The 19,093-nt window shown below is 42.6% G+C and overlaps 1 protein-coding gene across 2 annotated transcripts in view; it reads left to right on the forward strand.

Annotated features, from left to right (window-relative positions):
• The window catches only part of GUCY1B1 (guanylate cyclase 1 soluble subunit beta 1), a 53,500-nt gene extending 39,517 nt beyond the window's left edge, over window positions 1-13,983 (forward strand). For both annotated transcript variants that reach the window (XM_057547211.1, XM_057547210.1), the window contains 7 exons: window positions 606-739; window positions 5,101-5,298; window positions 8,329-8,566; window positions 9,539-9,679; window positions 11,046-11,200; window positions 11,499-11,625; window positions 12,742-13,983. In XM_057547211.1, the coding sequence (XP_057403194.1) occupies window positions 606-739; window positions 5,101-5,298; window positions 8,329-8,566; window positions 9,539-9,679; window positions 11,046-11,200; window positions 11,499-11,625; window positions 12,742-12,762 (1,014 nt within the window). In that variant the 3' untranslated portion in view covers window positions 12,763-13,983. The remainder of the gene's footprint in view (window positions 1-605; window positions 740-5,100; window positions 5,299-8,328; window positions 8,567-9,538; window positions 9,680-11,045; window positions 11,201-11,498; window positions 11,626-12,741) is intronic.
• The last annotated feature ends 5,110 nt before the right edge of the window (window positions 13,984-19,093 follow it).

Below are 19,093 nucleotides of genomic sequence, written 5' to 3' on the forward strand. Positions count from 1 at the left end.
GCCGCTGGTTTGTTGTTCCCTAAATTGTCTGTTATTCTTCAGGCCATTTTTGTGGGGAAATACAAGTGATAACATTTTCATTCAGTTGATAGTTTAGGTGGTACCCAGATCTCGTAGTTTCTGTTCTTGGGGCTGATGTAGGCAAAGTGTTCCAGAGGACAAAGCTCATCCTCCTTTCCGCCCTCCACCTACAGAGGTCTTCCCCACACCTGCTTCCTGTATTTGGAACCAGCTGCTTCCAGCCCTGTGCATGTAGGGGTGGGCATGGGGACACTGGGTCTGGTCTTTGCTAGAGCCTGGGATTACGTGCTGTGGCCATGGTGGAAAATCAGAAATAAGACTCACTGAAGCTTTCCATAAAGATGTGAAAGTAGCACAGCTACTGTCTTTCTGGGTTCAAAGGAAACGGTCAGTTGGCTTTTCTGCAGTGATGTAAGGCTGTCTGCTTGTTACTTGGCGGACTCTGGTGAAACGCCTCTCCTGCTCTACCTGGGCCGACGTTCTCCCTTACGGTTTGGTGGGAATGAGGTCTCTGTGTCCTTCTCGGCTGAGTCGTTAGGTAGAGACAAAGGCATGAGTGGACGGTTGTGTCTTGCCTTTTCCAGGAAGGGTTGTTGGATGTAGAGAAATCAGAGTGTGAGGATGAACTGACGGGCACTGAGATCAGCTGCTTACGGCTCAAGGGCCAGATGATCTACTTATCTGAAGCAGACAGCATACTTTTCCTGTGCTCACCAAGGTAATCACTGCGAGGTGAATTACAATAGATAGAAGTACCCATCTTGTGCTAATGAAGGAGTTCAATATCTTTTATTCAATTGTTTCTACAAAGTATGCTTAGACTTCCAAACTCTTTTTATATGCCTCTCTATAACAAGGATAACTTCATTGAACATTTGCAATAAACTCAGAAGAAGTCATATCTTCTGTTTTATTTGCCATATCTTAGTCAGTTTGCTGAGTGTTTATGCCATTAGATCAGGGGATACCTAATCTGAAGGTAGGTAACTCTGTAGCTTTGTACCTTCTAAAGATGCATCATGTCCATAAGCAAACCTATAAGCATGTAATGCGATGGAAATACATGGTTATATTTGGCACCAAGAAATTACTTTTCTAATTTCTGGATGTAAGCTATTTTATATTAAAACTATTTCGCTACTTTAGCTGAGATATGCTATTCAAAATATAGTTTTAAGTTGACACTTATGTAAATAATGTTATTTATAATAAACATTGGGACTTCCCTGGTGGTGCAGTGGATAAGAATCCACCTGCCAATGCAGGGGACACAGGTTTCAGCCCTGGTCTGGGAGGATCCCACATGCCGCAGAGCGGCTAAGCCCATGAGCCACTACTACTGAGCCTGTGCTCTAGAGCCTGCGAGCCACAACTACTGAGCCCACGTGCCACAACTACTGAAGCCCACGCGCCTAGAGCCCGTGCTCCACAACAAGAGAAACCACCACAATGAGAAGCCCACACACCACAACGAAGATCAGCCCCCGCTCGCCACAACTAGAGAACGCCCACGCACAGCAACAAAGACCCAACGCAGCCAAAAACAAATAAATTAATTAATTAATTAAAAAAATAAATATAATAAACATTAGAGAGAGGTAAAACTGTAGGTTGGTATTTTCAAAATGTGACAAGCGTTCTACTAAAAGATGCATGGGAATTTAGAATAAGAAACATATATCTAAATTTACTTTAGAGCAGTAGACATAGGTAACTATAGAAATTGTTGTTAGGTGATATTTTGTGTATTTATAACTTTGTGCAGACAAAATGTATGCACATTATTTAGTAACACTCAAGAAAGGATGTTTTGGTGGGCTATTGATTAAAAATTTAGTTTAAAGTCCAATTGATCACTTTTCATTTAAAGATATTGTCTTAAAGTTTCTGAAAAATCAAATAAATTTTGTAACACCTTCCTTGAAAATTATTAATATGGTATTAAAGACTATATAAGACTAATGATAGGTTTTTCCCCTGAGAGTATATATTATGAAAATAAAAGAGACAAAATTAGGAAATATAAACTCTATATTTTTTATTAATAACCTCCATTGATCTAACTGTATCTTCAACTGCTATAAATAGGTGTCTTCCTTCTGCCTCTTTCCAAGTGGAGCATCGGTAGAATGACAGCTTCTCAATAGGGACAGTTTCTATTCATGGAGAGAAGGGTTTCTTTGGACATAGAAGCAGGAAATTTGGAGTCTACTTGCTAATCACCGTATGCAGAAATTGGCTACATAGTGACACACTCACCGACTGTCATATGGGACCTGCTCATGCGTACAGAGAAACCAGTACTCACACGAAATGAGATCAACTGAAAGCAGTTTTACTCACAAAATAAGTAACCCCAAGAGGAAAAAAGTTACTGGCACAAAACAGAAATATAGATCAATGGAACAAGATAGAAAGCCCAGAGATAAACCCATGCACCTATGGTCACCTTATCTTTGATAAAGGAGGCAAGAATATACAATGGAGAAAAGACAGCCTCTTCAATAAGTGGTGCTGGGAAAACTGGACAGCCACAGGTAAAAGAATGAAATTAGAACACTCCCTAACACCATACACAAAAATAAACTCCAAATGGATTAGAGACCTAAATGTAGGACCAGATAGTATAAAACTCTGAGAGGAAAGCATATGCAGAACACTCTATGACATAAATCACAGCAAGATCCTTTTTGATCCTAGAGAAATGGAAATGGAGACAAAAATAAACAAATGGGACCTAATGAAACTTAAAAGATTTTGCACAGCAAAGGAAACCATAAACAAGATGAAAAGACAACCCTCAGAATGGGAGAAAATATTTGCAAACGAAGCGACTGACAAGGGATTAATCTCCAAAATTTACAAGCAGCTCATGCAGCTCAATATCAAAAAAACAAACAACCCAATCCAAAAATGGGCAGACGACCTAAATAGACATTTCTTCAAAGAAGATATACAGATCGCCAACAAACACATGAAAGGATGCTCAACATAACTAATCATCAGAGAAATGCAAATCACAACTACAATGAGGTATCACGTCACACCAGTCAGAATGGCCATCATCAAAAAATCTACAAACAATAAATGCTGGAGAGGGTGTGGAGAAAAGGCAACCCTCTTGCACTGTTGGTGGGAATGTCAATTGATACAGCCACTATGGAGAACAGTATGGAGGTTCCTTAAAAATCTAAAAATAGAACTACCATATGACCCAGCAATCCCACTGCTGGGCATATCCCTGAAAAAACCATAATTCAAAGAGTCATGTACCACAGTGTTCATTGCAGCTCTATTTACAATAGCCAGGACATGGAAGCAACCTAAGTGTCCATCAACAGATGAATGGATAAAGATGTGGCACATGTATACCATGGAATATTACTCAGCCATAAAAAGAAATGAAATTGAGTTATTTATAGTGAGGTGGATGGACCTAGAGTCTGTCATACAGAGTGAAGTAAGTCAGAAAGAGAAAAACAAATACCATATGCTAACACACATATATGGAATCTAAAAAAAAAACAAAAAACAAATGGTTCTGAAGAACCTAGGGGCAGGACAGGAATAAAGATGCAGACGTAGAGAATGGACTTGAGGACATGGGGAGGGGGAAGGGTAAGCTGGGACGAAGTGAGAGAGTGGCATGAACATATATACACTACCAAATGTAAAATAGATAGCTAGTGGGAAGCAGCCGCATAGCATAGGGAGATCAGCTCAGTGCTTTGTGACCACCTAGAGGGGTGGGATAGAGAGGGTGGGAGGGAGACACAAAAGGGAGGGGATATGGGGATATATATATACGTATAGCTGATTCACTTTGTTACACAGCAGAAACTAACACACCATTGTAAAGCAGTTATACTCCAATAAAGATGTTAAGAAAAAAATGGGGGAAAAAAGTTAATAGCTCATTAAAATAATAATAAATAAGTTTTGAGAACAATGAGACACAATTTGATGAAGTTTTCTCACTCGATATGAGCATTTTAACCCTTCACTTTCATTTCACAGTTCCAGTCATTTTTCCTCTGCTCACTGGCAGGTCTTGTAAACCATTTGGTGGATGATCTGGCCTCTTTCCTGAAGGGTGTGTGTCAATAGTAAACTGTTTGATCATTTTATTTTTCTTTATTAACATGCTAATTTTTGCTTTGATTTATGGCCATTTCTGCTGAGAATATATTGCAGGGAGACATTTTATTAATCCCGATTTCTTTAGTAAAGTCACAACACAGTTATGTCATTTTAGAGAAATTATTATTATGAACGACTGGAAATAATTACTTTGCATTTAAAGAATTCAAACCAAGAACGTAACCTTCAGACATTTTAACCAAATACTAAATTTTTTTAAAAGTCAACTTTTTACTGACCAGATCTTCACCGAATCAATAAATATTACGTTGTTCTAAGAATGACTTAAGTTACAAAGATGCATCAAATTCAGCAAGAACAAACACTGTTTCAGATAAATGAGAAAATTAGTCAAAGAAAATGAGTAGTAGAAGAAATTAGAGCCAGAAATAAGAGTGGAATAGAAAGTGCATGTTAGAAAGTCATGAGTATGGAAAAGTCATGTTGAGGATGGGTCACAAATCAGGTTGTAAACCTTTCATCATTGTGTGTGAAAGAGAAGACACCTAGTTATGTCATAGAACCCCTAAGGCAACCATGAACTAGCTTCTCAGAAGAAACACTGTTATCCTTGTTAAAGAGAGTAAAGATAACTTTTTCTTCATCTCTTCATAATGAGGAAAAACTGTGGCAATAATAAGTAACAGGCTTGTGTTAAAAACCCGAGCGGGTTTTGTAGGGCGGTTTTTCACATTATCTTTTAATTTAGGCTGATGGCGTTAGAAAGTGCCATTTGGCAAAACTGCATGTCAAGTTCACTGCTCTTTGATAGATGTTTAAATATTGAGAAGAATGAAGCACATTCCTCTCGCGTTTCTCCAGATTTTCTCACGCCTGACCTGCTGAATGGCAGGCGGCGGGATTAGACTCCTGGACAGGAGCCAGGGCCGTGTTGCCATGGGGACCCTGGGGACTGACAGTGCCTTCTCCCTGTGACAGCGTCATGAACCTGGACGACCTGACCCGGCGCGGGCTGTACCTGAGTGACATCCCGCTGCACGATGCCACGCGGGACCTCGTGCTGCTGGGGGAGCAGTTCCGAGAGGAGTACAAGCTGACCCAGGAGCTGGAGATCCTCACGGACAGGCTGCAGCTCACATTGCGCGCCCTGGAAGATGAAAAGAAGAAGACAGACACGTAAGCACGTGCCCTGTGCTTGAAGAGGGCGGGCAGGGCTGGCCTTTGTGGTAGCCGGCAGCTCTGCCGTAGTTAAGACTGACCGTCGGGCTGTGACCGGGCCCGAGCTGGTACTGCTCGCTGCGCGGCAGGCCAGTAAATCCAGACACAAGTTGCTGGGGCAAGGAGTAGCAATCGTAGTCGGAAAGACGGCAGACCCAGAAGTTGGTGGGCTCGTGTCCCATACGACCATCTGGCCTGGGTTAGAATTCGGGCTCCTTTTATACCAAAAGGGGCGGGACCAGCCAAAGGGGCGGGGCTAAAGCCAAAGTGGGTGGGGCCAGCCAAAGGGGCGGGGCTAAAGCTAAGCTCTTCCTGGTTCCCGGCAGCGTCTGGGGCTGGGAGGTGTGAATGTCTTCCTTCCTGCGGCCGCTCCCTGGTGAGCCTGGTCAGGCTGTTTCCTGGGAGCTAAACAAAGGTATTCAGCTTGAGGCTCATGACCTGGGGAGCAGGGTTCCCAGAGATGGGCCATTGTGTACAATTTAGTCTGATAAGCAACACCCCGTTAGTGATTAGCTTGTAATAGAACACAAAGTTTCTTCCCTATAACAAGACTTCGAGGCGTGGGACCCGCCGTAGGTCTGGAGTCCTAGGTAAACTCTAACACATCACTTAAATAGAAGTTAACGCACACAGAAATCAATCAGTCCTAATAGTAATTTTACAAACCAAGCTGGAAGAATATACGGTAAAGCATGACTCTGGAAATCATGAGAAGAATAATTCAAGTGCATATTTCAAGTCCAACTACCGGTTCATCCATTTCCTCACACAAGAGGTGTACCGAGCTTCCTCTAGGTGCCCGGGCTGCCCAGGTGCTGGGGGACACTGAACACTGAACTTAGATTTGGCCATTATGTTTTAAAAGCGTTCTGTTCCTGGACTCCAAATTATTTTTGGGTTTGACAGGTGTGAGTCTGACAGACTGTAGTGTCTTATGTGATGACAACAATTGCATCTGTAATTTGATACATGAACAAAGCTATCAAAACACAGAACTATTATTTTTCTACGAATGGTGGATTAAATTATGAACTATTGGGCAAGTAACATTTAAGATAATATTTCGTTTTCAAGTAATTCATGTAAACAAATCCACATCGTGCGTACTGCTTGGCCTTGCTTGAGTATATTAATTAAAAGCATGAAATCACTGACTTTCGTAAGAGAATTTTACCGGGGGTCTTGCGTGTTCATTTTTAACGTTTGTATAATAGGAAGCTTTCCTGGAGAATTGACCTGATCTTCCTTCGTGTAAGAACTATGTCACCCTACTTGACACCATAGGGTTGGTAACAGCACCACTTCCTGTCCTGTCCTTGCACTGGTGTGTGTGTGTTGCCTGTGGATGGTTGCTGTGCCCACAGGTAAACACATCAATTAACTGTTCATTGGCAGCTTAGATGGATAGAGAATCCACGTAAATGTCTGTCTTCATCCCTAGCTTCTTCCTGCACGTCTCCTACTTTGTATAATGAAGCTGAAAACTGTAGTTTCTTCGACACCACTTTACTTTCCTCATGGCCCTGAAGGGAACCCCTTAAGCGGTCCAGGTATTTGGCAAATTTCCAAAAGTATGTGGGATGAGGTGGGCCACTCAAATTCCTCCTACTGCTCGAGAGACAACTCAAAATGTATATTTATCAGTGTGTGGTACAGCTTCCACCATGAAAAATAACCCTTTTTATGGAGCTTATGAGATTGTACTTAGGACCAAGGCTCACAGTCACCTGGATTTGTAAGTCTGAGTTACTCAGATCCTGCTCTGGCTGTTATATTAGAAAACCACCAAGGTTTCCATCTTCGTTGATATTTGCTTTTCAAGGTGATTTAATTATAAACATTTACTATGAATTTTTGTTGAAGTAGTTGTACTGGTCACATTTAATATTCAAATATAGCTTTAAAATATTGTATAAAATGTTCTCTGTTTGAAAGTGAAAAGTGAAACACTGAATACATTCCACTAAAGGTAGCGGAAAAATGAGACCTCAGCTCCATTTTGCACCTTAAGCTTAGCACCGGTGCCGTCTGGCCTAGGGGAGAAAGAGGCTCGGAGGTGGTGTTTGCTCCTGTGCGCCATCACGTCAGGGGACCGCAGGTCCGATTGCTTCTGCTTCTCTGCTCAGCTCTCACCCCTCCCGTGTGCTCGCCACTCTCCCCGCTCCCCAGGGACCCTGGTCCCATCAGCGTGGTCTCAGGATTGTCAACGGAAATAAGATCTTTTCTTGTCTAGACCAGTTTCTGCCTGCTTTGTCCGTTTCTTCCATGAAGGAGTGAGGCAGGAATGAAACAGAAAAATCTGCCCTTTCTTTCTTTCTTCCTTCCTTTCCTTTCCTTTCCCTTTCTTCCTTCCTTCCTTCCTTTCTTTCTTTCATTGAAGTATAGTTGATTTATAATGTTGTGTTAGTTTCAGGTGCACAGCAAAGTGAATCAGTTATATATACATATTCTTTTTCAGATCCTTTTCTGTTATAGGTTTTTACAGGATATTGAGTAGAGTTCCCTGTGCTGTACAGTAGGTCCTTGTTGGGGAAATCTGCTTTTCGCGTCAGATGGCTGACGTTGAGGCAGATGGCTTATCCCTGAGAGGTGAACGTGCCCCTGGTTTTGTGGGATCCGTACGGTGCTAAGTGCTTGAATGGCTTCTTTCATCCTGTGACTGTCACAGCAGGAGCGTTAACACACAAGCCCACGCAAGACAACTCCGACTTCCCGGTGTCAGTCCTCTGTTTTGTCTGTTTGTTTTGTTAGGCTTATTTTGATTTGCTTTGAATTGGTTTGGATTTGGGGATGTTCTACGGGATTAAAACAAGCCAATTATTTATATTTTCTCGACTTGACTTATAAAGGTGGCTGATAGCGGGTGTCCTGTCAGAACGCAAGCCTGCACAGTGCACACAGCACTGAAGTCTACGAGGCGGGCCGTAGAGGCACGGACGCTGCTCTCAGCATCTCTCACTGTGGCTTTATCCTCACCCCTCTGGACAGGTTGCTGTACTCTGTCCTTCCTCCGTCCGTGGCCAACGAGCTGAGGCACAAGCGTCCGGTGCCCGCGAAGAGGTACGACAACGTGACCATCCTCTTCAGCGGCATCGTGGGCTTCAACGCCTTCTGCAGCAAGCACGCGTCTGGGGAAGGCGCCATGAAGATCGTCAACCTCCTCAACGACCTCTACACCAGATTCGACACGCTGACGGACTCCCGGAAAAATCCGTTTGTTTATAAGGCAAGTCCAGGTCCTGTCCTAATGCGGTACCATTCGTGGTTCTGAATTTTCAAGCCGTGGCTTCCAGAGGCACTGCGGCCACCATTCCCTGACTGCAGCCCTGCAGGCTTGGTACGGGCAGCTCTCGTGCATTCGTTATGTACCATTTTCTTAAGGAATTACCTCGCGTTCTAAAACATTCTCTTCCTTGTAACCCAGATGAATGGAACGGACGATTCCCTAGTTAAAATGTTAAATCCGTGCAGGTGGTTTATCACACGTAATATAAACATGGCATTCGTGTCAGTGGTCTGCAAGCGACATTTTTACTGAAAGGTAGAAGTGATTTGCACAGTAAAGAAGTCATGGAGCTTAAGAAGGGGACTGAGACCTGCTTTTAGATAATGTCAGCTTGAGGGAAACATGTATAAGGCATTTCTGCCCTTGGTTTCAATTAGTAACACATGTAATCTTGGAGAAATGAAGTCAGTGGAATACTGCTTCGTAAAGGCAAGAATGTGAACCAAACCCCTCCCAGGCATCTGGAGTCATAGAAGTGCCACAAGGACTATTTATTTTAGAGTCTTATTCCGAGGAACCGTGTAACACTTGGTGAGCACGTCGTAAAAATCACTGGTTACTGACCAGGATAAATCACTGACCTGGGGGTAGTGCGGCTTTGGCCCATCCAACCATCCGTGTTTTAAGGGGAAATAGGGTAGTAAATTGTCCTCCTGGGTAGTGAGCATATCTGAGCTGAGAAAGCGGGACTTAACTAGAGGAAAAATAATGCCTGTAATCAGACTCCAAGTGCCGGATGTGTACATTTCAAATAATGACGTTTTCTTCTTGTTGGAGTTGAAGGTATCAGAATTTTAAGAGATTCAGGGGAGGAAAGTTGAAAGTTATTGATAGCAATTGGAAGAACATGTTTTGTGTAAGAGTAGCAAGTGAAACAGTCATGTTTGTACTGACCAATCTGTGCCCTGCTAGGTGGAAACGGTCGGTGATAAGTACATGACGGTGAGTGGGTTACCAGAGCCCTGCATCCACCATGCACGTTCCATTTGCCACCTGGCTTTGGACATGATGGAAATTGCCGGCCAGGTCCAGGTAGATGGTGAATCTGTTCAGGTTAGTAGATAAAACAGATATTTTAATGGTAGTAATAGACCTTTTGGACAACCGATTTATATTCATAATCATTAATTATGTACAAGGAATAACATCTTGACAACAAAGACTAATATTTTTAATGTTTTTTTAATTGAAGTATAGTTAATTTACAATATTGTGTTTCTACTGTACAGAAAAGTGGTTCAGTTATACATATATAATATGTGTATTCTTTTTCATGTTCTTTTCCATTATGGTTTAATACAGGATATTGAATATAGTTCCCTGTACTATACTATAGATCCTTGTTGGTTATTTATTTTATATACAGTTGTGTGTATATGTTAATCCCAAACTCCTGATTTATCCTCCCTCTCCCTTTCCCCTTTGGTAACCATATCTCTGTTCTCTATGTCTGTGAATCTGTTTGTGTTTCGTAGATATGTTCATCTGTGTCATATTTTAGATTCCACATATAGGTGATATCACATGATATTTGTCTTTTTCTGTCTTTCTTCATTGAGTATGATAATCTCTAGGTTCATCCATGTTGCTGCAGATGGCATTATTTCATTCTTTTTTATGGCTGAGTAATATTCCATTGTATATATGCACCACATCTTTATCCATCCTTCAGTGGACACTTAGGTTGCTTCCATGTCTTCGCTATTGTGAATAGTGCTGCAGTGAACATTATAGTTTTCTCCAGGTACATGCCCAGGAGTGGGATTGCTGGATCATATGGTAGCTCTATTTTTAGTTTTTTAAGGAACCTCCATACTGCTCTCCACAGTGGCTGCACCAATTTACATTCCCACCACCAGTGTAGGACGGTTCCCTTTTCTCCACACCCTCTCCGGAATTTGTTATTTGTAGACTTTTTAATGATGGCTGTTCTGACTGGTGTGAGGTGATACCTCGTTGTAATCTTGATTTGCATTTCTCTAATAATTAGCGATGTTGAGCATCTTTTCTTGTGCCTTTTGGCCATCTGTATAAACAAAGACTAATATTTTATTGAACCCATTGTATTACATTCTTCCATAGAAATGGGAAACCTGTCCACCTGTTTGAAATCTTCTTTATTCCATGTACTGAAAGGCACGAGGATGAGATAAAACCCCCTGTCCCTTCTGGTTTATTTTTTAAAATCTCTTTCCTGTGTCTCATGTAAGTTGCCAGATTCACATTTTTGAAAGCTTCAAACTTGACGAAAAGAATGTTTCTCTTGAAAGATTTTTGTGAGGGTTTTTGTCTGTAATATGCTTGGAGTTCTAGAGAATTCTTATGATTTTTATATGATGACTCTACGTTATTCTTTAATACAGAGTAAGCAGTAATTCATATTATTGAATTTATCAAAACAGAGCTTTGATTTCTGCAGATAACAATAGGGATTCACACAGGGGAGGTAGTCACTGGTGTCATAGGACAGAGGATGCCTCGCTATTGTCTATTTGGAAATACTGTCAACCTCACAAGCCGAACAGAAACCACCGGACAAAAAGGAAAAATAAATGTGTCTGAATATACATACAGGTAAGAGACACATCTAGGTATTTACTGATTTGAAAAATGTTTCTTTGCATGTGTTTTAATTCCCTGGGTGATTTTATTACCTTTAACATTTATCACCTCTGCTCTTAGGATTATTTATTGTTTATTTGAGAAGGTGGTGTCATTATTTCCATTTTAAGTGATTCTTCACCATCTTAGGAGTTTCTGCTATGCTCATTGTTACTAAAGCCTTGAGGTACCTTTAAATAACGTTGGTGTGTGTCCCTTTCCCCGTGCAGCCATACTCCACGCTTCTCTCCCTGTTCCCTGTCCCCTTTAGATGTCTCATGACACCAGAAAATTCAGACCCACAATTCCATTTGGAGCACAGAGGCCCAGTGTCCATGAAGGGCAAAAAAGAGCCAATGCAAGTTTGGTTTCTATCCAGAAAAATTACAGGAACAGAGGTATGACTCATCAGAGTGTAATTCCTTTTTAAGACAGGCTGTAAACATGGAGAGCTAAATCATAATCACTGAAAACACGTTTCATTTGCAAAGAATTCTTGGGTACGTGAACCCTTCAGTAAAGCAGCGGAAATACTGAACCGTTAGTGAGCCGGTTAGAACAACACAGACTTCTCAGGGGAGACTTTACGGTTGCTGGTTCTGTCCGCTAATGAGATGAAGACCGGAGCACGAGACGGAGGAGAGCTGGCTGTGGGTGTTCCTGCGTAACCTGGCTCGGACCCAGATGGGGAGCGGGCGGTGAGGGGCGTCCCGGGCCCCCCCCAGCGTCCTCAGCTGTCGTGAGCCCGCTACCAGGGCCAGGACAGGGCCGCCTTCACGGGAGGTTTCCTGACCACGACGCTCCAGATCCTTCCGAGGGCCATGCTGTCACCTCGGGGAATGTTGGGGCATCTTTGGACACCCTAGTCCCTCGTGTGTCTTCCCTGGAGAGAAGAGTGATTTATACTTTTCCAGAATCTAAATGATTCTGCAGGGAAGCTGTAGGTCCGTGCTCATGCCCTGGGCGTACTCCAGCCTGAACCCAGGTGCTGGCGTCGGGGGTGGGGGGTGGGGTTCGCTCGGGGGTCCTGTGACCCAGGGTGGCTCGTGACACCAAGGTCCTGCCAGCTTTGCCCCCTCCCAGTGGGTTGCATCAGAAACAAGTCTGATGCTTTGTTCCCCACTGATGTCCCTGGTTCTTTAGAGGGGGTGAGACTCCTTGACTGTATGTCTTTTCCTGGATGTACACATTCCTCATAAATGCTTTTGAGTAGAAGTCCTAAGAGGAATGGAATGCCAAGTTGTAAAGTTCATCTTCACCTTCTCTTCACTGTTTCTGCTTCTGGTGCCAGTTGGCTTCCCGATGTTCTTCTGATAAATCAGCCTCCCTCCGGCATTGCTCATTTTACTTGGGTGCTTCTGTCTCATCCAGCGTGCTGGTGGGAATGACTTAGAAAACCTGTAGATACGAGTGCCGATCAAATTTTATTTAAAAAAAGAAAGAAAATCTTTTGGGAGTCCTACAAGCTTTATTATCACTGAAAATTAATACCCTGTTTTTTCCACTTTGTAAAGGAAACAAAGGATGACAACTGAATCTTGGATGTCGGGGTGAAGAGGACGCGGTGAGGTCCAGTCTTCCCCTCACTCGTGCCAAGCCTGGGAGCAGTCCTTCCCTTGGTCCTTTTCCACTTCCCCAAGCCTTTCTCCGAGTTATCTCTTTCCTTATTCATTATTCAGCTTTAGCTCTGCTTTTGAGTATTTTCAAGGTTTAGTATATTGTCTGAAGTTTGGCTTCGTGTGGGTGATGTGAGCTTCACGTGTCTTAAAATCTACTACAAGCATCACCTAACATGGTGATTTGCAAGTAGTAGGCACCCAATAAATATTTGTTGAATTTAATTAAATGAAACGGAACAGTATTTGGCCATGTGTCTATATATATATCTATATCTATCTATCTATATATATATATATCTATATATATACACACCATGGTTTTCTAAATCTGTTCAGTGCTCTCTCTCTATATATGCATATGTATATTTTAATGACTATAACATATAAAAAAGTTTTATCATGTTGGTGTATATCATTATAGAAATCATTTTCTAAAGGAGTGAATTCAGAATTTTAGGGAAAAAACGCAATTTATTTTCAGACTCCCCAAATAAGAATTAATATATCATGCTAAGAAAATACTGACTATTTTGAATTATGCTAACTTTCCTTCAGAAATAGAGAATACGCATTTCTGTTATTAAACTATTGGGTTATTCATTCAGATCACGTGGCAATTATAATTCCTCTAAAATGCTGTCGTTTGCATTGTACCCCTTTTATAATTATAAATCTCACTAATCCCATGCAGCTGTTAAAGAAAGCGGCACTGTTTCACAATGAGCTATTGCGTTAGTTTGGGGTGAATGTTAGGGGCTCTGACCACATCCAAGGAAAAAGCTGGAAGCATGGCTCTGGGGTGTTCCTGTTGGTCAGAGCCCCTCCTGGCCCTTTATTCCCAGAAATTAGCTCCTTTTTCTTAGCTCACAAGAATGTGACTATATCCAGGGCATCATGTTCAGAAAACTTACTTTAATTTCGACATAGAATGCATTCTTATTGGATTCATTAGCTTGTTGTCCTTCAATATCTCTGATAATTTATTAACATCTATCTTTATAAAATATAGTACAATTACTTTTGTGTAAAAATGTTTGTCTTTAAATTTAGCATTTCCTATCAGCACATTGATATTTGTATAAAATGTTCTGTGTTCATGTGTAAGAGATCCTGCAATAAATTATTTTTTCCACTTGTCTCTAGACAGTTTTTAATTCAATAAAAATGAAATGAATAGTCTTGTCGGTCATTTGATTGATTAGTGCCATTTTTGGAAATACATCTTATCACTTTGCCTGTTATAGGCTTTCATTTTGATTCCCTGCTGTTAGGATAAAGCTGAATGGTCCCTCTTCATCAGGCCTATTCCCAGATGGTATTTTTCTTCAGTGACAGCGGCAAGACCAGCCTTGGCAGGGGTGGGGAGGATATATGCACAGATACATGTGAAGTGACACGAGCTCCCGGCATTTTAGGGGTGAAAGACACGTACAAATAACTAAAGCGTCTGATATTCATAGTGATGAAACATATTCAAGACACAGAAAGAATACTCAGAGCGTGAGAAACAAGAGGACGGAAGTGGGGTGGGAAGGAGGCGGGAGACCAGCTGGATTTTGTGGTGGTTTTGTCTAAAGGTGAATTAATGCGTCCCTTGTAGAAGCCTACTCTCAGTGCCTCTGGGTCCCATCTGTTCAGCCCTTCTGGGTAGCACCAAAAAAATAGAACCAAATGTTATGTAAAGGTAAGAGTTTCTCAGTTTGATTTGAGGATAATATTGTACATGCTTTTAAACTTTTACAGAAGAACAGCAATTTATACCCACGCACAAATATATTTCAGCACCAATTCATTATCTCATTTTACTTAAATCTTGATTGATTCACCAGATGACACGTTCTGTCTCTTCGTCATGGAAGGTGTGACCTTGTGGTTTGTAACGAGATCTATACGTTTGGCCTTAGTCCCCATCGCCTTTCTGGCTCCGAGCTCCTATAGCTCTAGGAATTTCCTTAGTAAGAAAATGACAAAGGTGTCCTTCATCACGTTAGTGAGGTGACTCGGGGCCTGCGCTGGGTTGGGGGGAGCTTGTTGCCAGGTGAACCGAGCTGGAGTTCAGAGGGTGGGAACTTTAGTCCCACCCTGACCCGCGTCTCCTGGGAAGGGGGAGGGCCTGCAGGTTAAATGCTTGCCAGCAGCCAGTGATTTCGTCGAGCCGGCCTGTGTGATGTAGCCTCCAGAGAAGCCCAGAGGTGGGAGAGCTTCCGGGTTGGTGGACGCGGGGCGAGGGGGGGCCTGGAGCTCTGCGTCGCTCCCATCTGGCTGTTCTGAGTCACATCCGCTTGTAATTATCCAGGCAGCTAGTGAGTAAAACGGGCCCCTCAGTGTGTGTTTCTCTCTGGCAAACTCATTGAACCCAAGTAGGGGGCTGTGGGAACCGTGGGTCTGCAGCCGGTGGGTCGCAAGCGCGGGCGACAACCTGGCCTTGCTTTGCTCTCCAGGTGGGTGCGTCTTGTAGGGCTGAGCCCCGAACTTGAGGAATCAGGGGCGATCGTGGCGTGGATGGTGTCGGAGCTGAGCTGCATCGTAGGACACCCGGCCGGAGTCGTGAGAGTTGCTCTGTGGCGGGGAGGACACCCCGCACTGTGAATGGGTGCAGATTCTCACAGGGGAAGAAAAGGGTCGCTTCCCTGCTCACCGTTAGGTGGGTTTCTCTCTGCGGCCTCGCTGCCGGCTCTCAGGGCCGCTAGGGGGCAGCAGAGGGCGCCGTGCAGCATCGAAGCGGGGCGGGCGGAGGGGGCAGCGGAAGGACGCGGGGCTCGTAGGAAGCGCTGCTCGCGCGTCTCGCCTCGGACCCAAGGCCGCTCCCTGCGTGCAGCCTGGAATTCATCCCTCCCACTGTCCCCTACGGTCAAAGGAACGTCATGAGAATAATGATTTCTACGCCATTATGACCGTTTGTGTAGCAGGAAATCTATTACCATGCATCATGCTCAGAAATTGCACCCACATTTTTCCTGATTCTGTAGGAAGGTGTGTAAACGTGTCGAAACAGGCCATTTGTACTAGAAGCTATAATTTCGTCCAGAATAATTATAAGCAAGCTAAGTTGTGTGTAGCTCATGTTAAAATCTATCAAATACAAATAAAAGTATTGTTTATTGACAAGGAGAAAATTGGAAAACCCCTTATTTTGCATTAAAAATGCATTTAAATGATTCTCTCTTGCTTCTACCATATTGGAGAGAGGAAATAGTATAGGGTAGATGTAAAAAACCAAACAAAAGCAACAATCACTGTCCGGAGAGTCAAGAATCTGAGTCCAGTTCTGGCAAGGCCAACCCTGTGGTCTTGGCATGTTCTTTAACTTCTTAGATTCCTAATCTGTGAAAGGAGCTGGACAAGATGATGTCTATAGTTAATTCTTGCTCCAAAATTCCAACATTTCTGTGGTAAAAATTTCAGGGCAGGGATGCTGTGACTTTGGCCTGGCCCTCTGGGGAATTCTTAGAAAGACAATCCAGTCTTAACTCTTTTTAAGTCAAGGAACAATGAGCGGATCAACTGGGTGATTTTAAAGCAAATTTCTAAGAAATGAACAACTCTCCGGCAAACACCTGCTGAAGACTTTTGACTCCAAGCTAAAATCAGAATGACTAGGTCATATTAGTGTATACAAGTATTAAAGCATTAAAAACTGGCCCTATAATAGTTCCCTAATTATGTTAAGTTCAAATTCTTTAGTAAAGAGCTGGGCTTTTGATTCTCTAAAAATAAGGGGAGAAAATGTACCTCTATTTCAAGCAGTAATCTTTTTGAGTAGAAGATAACCTCTTAAAAATTAAAGACAGGAAGTGTCAGTGAGTGGTACATATAGGTTTAAAAAAAAAATTATTACCAATAAAATGCATTGCCCATTTTGTATTAACTTGCAAAATATTTCCCGTTAAAAAAAGAAATCTGTAGCCCAGAGGTGGAAACCACTGAAATATCCATCAGTGGGTACATGGATAAAGAAAATGTGGTCCATATATACAGTAGAATATTGTCCAGTTTTGAAAAAGAAGGAAATCCTGCCATTTGTAACAACATGGATGAACATTGAGGACATTATGTTAAGTGAGATTAGCCAGACACAGAAAGAGAAATACTGCATGATCTCGCTTCTGTGTGGAATCTAAGAAGGGCAAACTCATAGAAGCAGACTAGAAGGGTGGTTACCAGGGGATGGGAGTTGGAAGAAGTGGGGATTGTTGGTCCATGTGTACAAACTTTCAGTTTCAAGATGACTAAGTTCTGGAGACCTAGTAGACAGCAGGGTGCCTCTGGCTAATGATGCATTGTGACACCGTGCACCCCAGGTTGGGACTCGAACCCACGGGCTTTTAATTAGAATCACTCTCCTGGTGTCAGGACTTCCTGAGCCTCAGGTTCTTTGTGTCTCAGTGCAGGAGGAATTCAGCGAGAGGCAAAGTGACAGGCAAGAGGTTGATTTATTAATCTAGGACGCTTGTGAGGGATACAGGCGGGCAGGCGAGGGGGCTCTGCCCTGAGAATCAAGCGGGCTACATTCTTATAACCAAAGGGAAGTGGGGAGGGGAAAAGACTGTCTTCTTTCTTGTTCTTGGAGTAGCCATCACTAGATCCTCCTTCGCATTGGGCGGGAGACTGGTTGACCCTATGAGGTCAAACTAGGACTGTCATAGTGCTCATTCAAACCAGCAGAAGGGTCGTGACATAGACTAAAACGTGTTAAGTCATCTCAGGTTTCGTATAATGAGGGTCTCCTACTTCGGAATGTCGCCTTTCCCTTATATTCCTACCCTTGGTCCTAAGGATCATTATCTTGCTGGACTTGGCCAGCGGGGTGCAGGCCTCATCTTTTCGCGGAATGGCCTGGGGCGTATCGCGCGCTTTTATTTATGAATTTATAGTTAAGCAAGCCTGCTTCCTTCCACAATGTTCTGATAGCTTTCTTGAGTGGTCATGGATTCACAGTGGTCTCCCAAAGTTCCCTCTCTATAATCCCCTGCTGGCATTTCTAAGACTCCCTGTGTAACTCTCCTATTTGATTCCTATCATTTGTACGCGAGAAATTGGCTAAGAGGGTAGATCTGAAGTGTTCTCACCACGCATACACACACACACACACACACACACACACACACACATACACGGTGACTATGTATTATGTTAATTAGCTTGATCGTGGTGATCATTTCACAATGTATACAAATATCAAAACATCACAAGGTACACCTTAAACATATGCAGTGTTTATGTCATTGATACCTCAGTAAAGCTGAGAAAAAATGGTTTTACCAACTTAAAAAATAAATTTAAAGAAATCCATAAATACTTTCCCTTTTGTGGTTTTCCGCATGACGTGAATACACTTCCGCATAATTTATATACACCCATGATTACAATAAAATCATAAAGCTCTGGGCAACCACAGCACCAAAACCTGACATAGTGCTTACACATAGCTTTTAATGTATTCGTACAAAGAACATCCCCAAAGGGACTGCAGTTATTTTTGTGTAAAAATCATCGCGGTGAAGCCACAGGTTGAGCCAGCTGAGTTCTCTGCTCCTGGGCAACTGGGGCTCTGATGGGGGTGGGCAGGCTGGCCCGCAGGAGTGAGGGGTTTGTATCCTGGAATCAGAGACACGGTGGAGGCAGGGCCTGAGGAAAACATCAGTGTCCCGAAGTACGCAGAGTTCAAATTTAGGATCTGCCGAGAAAGTCTAGCAGCCTGTTTGAAGAAGCCAGCAGCTTGGAGGGTTAGAGACAGGACAGATCTGGGAGCGAAATGTGTCTGAGCCTGAAGCCTTTGCAGGTGCCCAGTTCCTGTGCAATGATGTTTTTGGAACACATCTATTTAATGATATTGTATCCTCAGTTTGAAGTGTAGAACAAGATTTAAATAATGGGGTGATTGTTGTTCCTTGTGTATTAATATAGCTATTTTTTCCTCCAAAGCACAAAATTTTTTACGTCTGATTAGGAAACTACAGGGGCGCTCTCTCAGCAGGGTCGGTTAGGAATATAATGTCAGTCATAATGCGAGTCACATACGATGTGAAGTTTTAAATTTAGAAATGTCTAGTAGCCACACTTTAAAAAGTAGAAAGAAACAGGTGAAATTGATTTTAATAATATGTTTTATTTAACCCAATATATCCAAAATATTATCATTTCAGCATGTAGTCCATACCAGAAATTATTACTGAAACATTTTACATTCCTTGTTTCCTCCTAAGACTTTGTAACCCCGGGTGAATTTTTACATGCACAGCACATC

This window comes from Balaenoptera acutorostrata, chromosome 5 (assembly GCF_949987535.1).
Source record: "Balaenoptera acutorostrata chromosome 5, mBalAcu1.1, whole genome shotgun sequence".
Taxonomy (NCBI): domain Eukaryota; kingdom Metazoa; phylum Chordata; class Mammalia; order Artiodactyla; family Balaenopteridae; genus Balaenoptera; species Balaenoptera acutorostrata.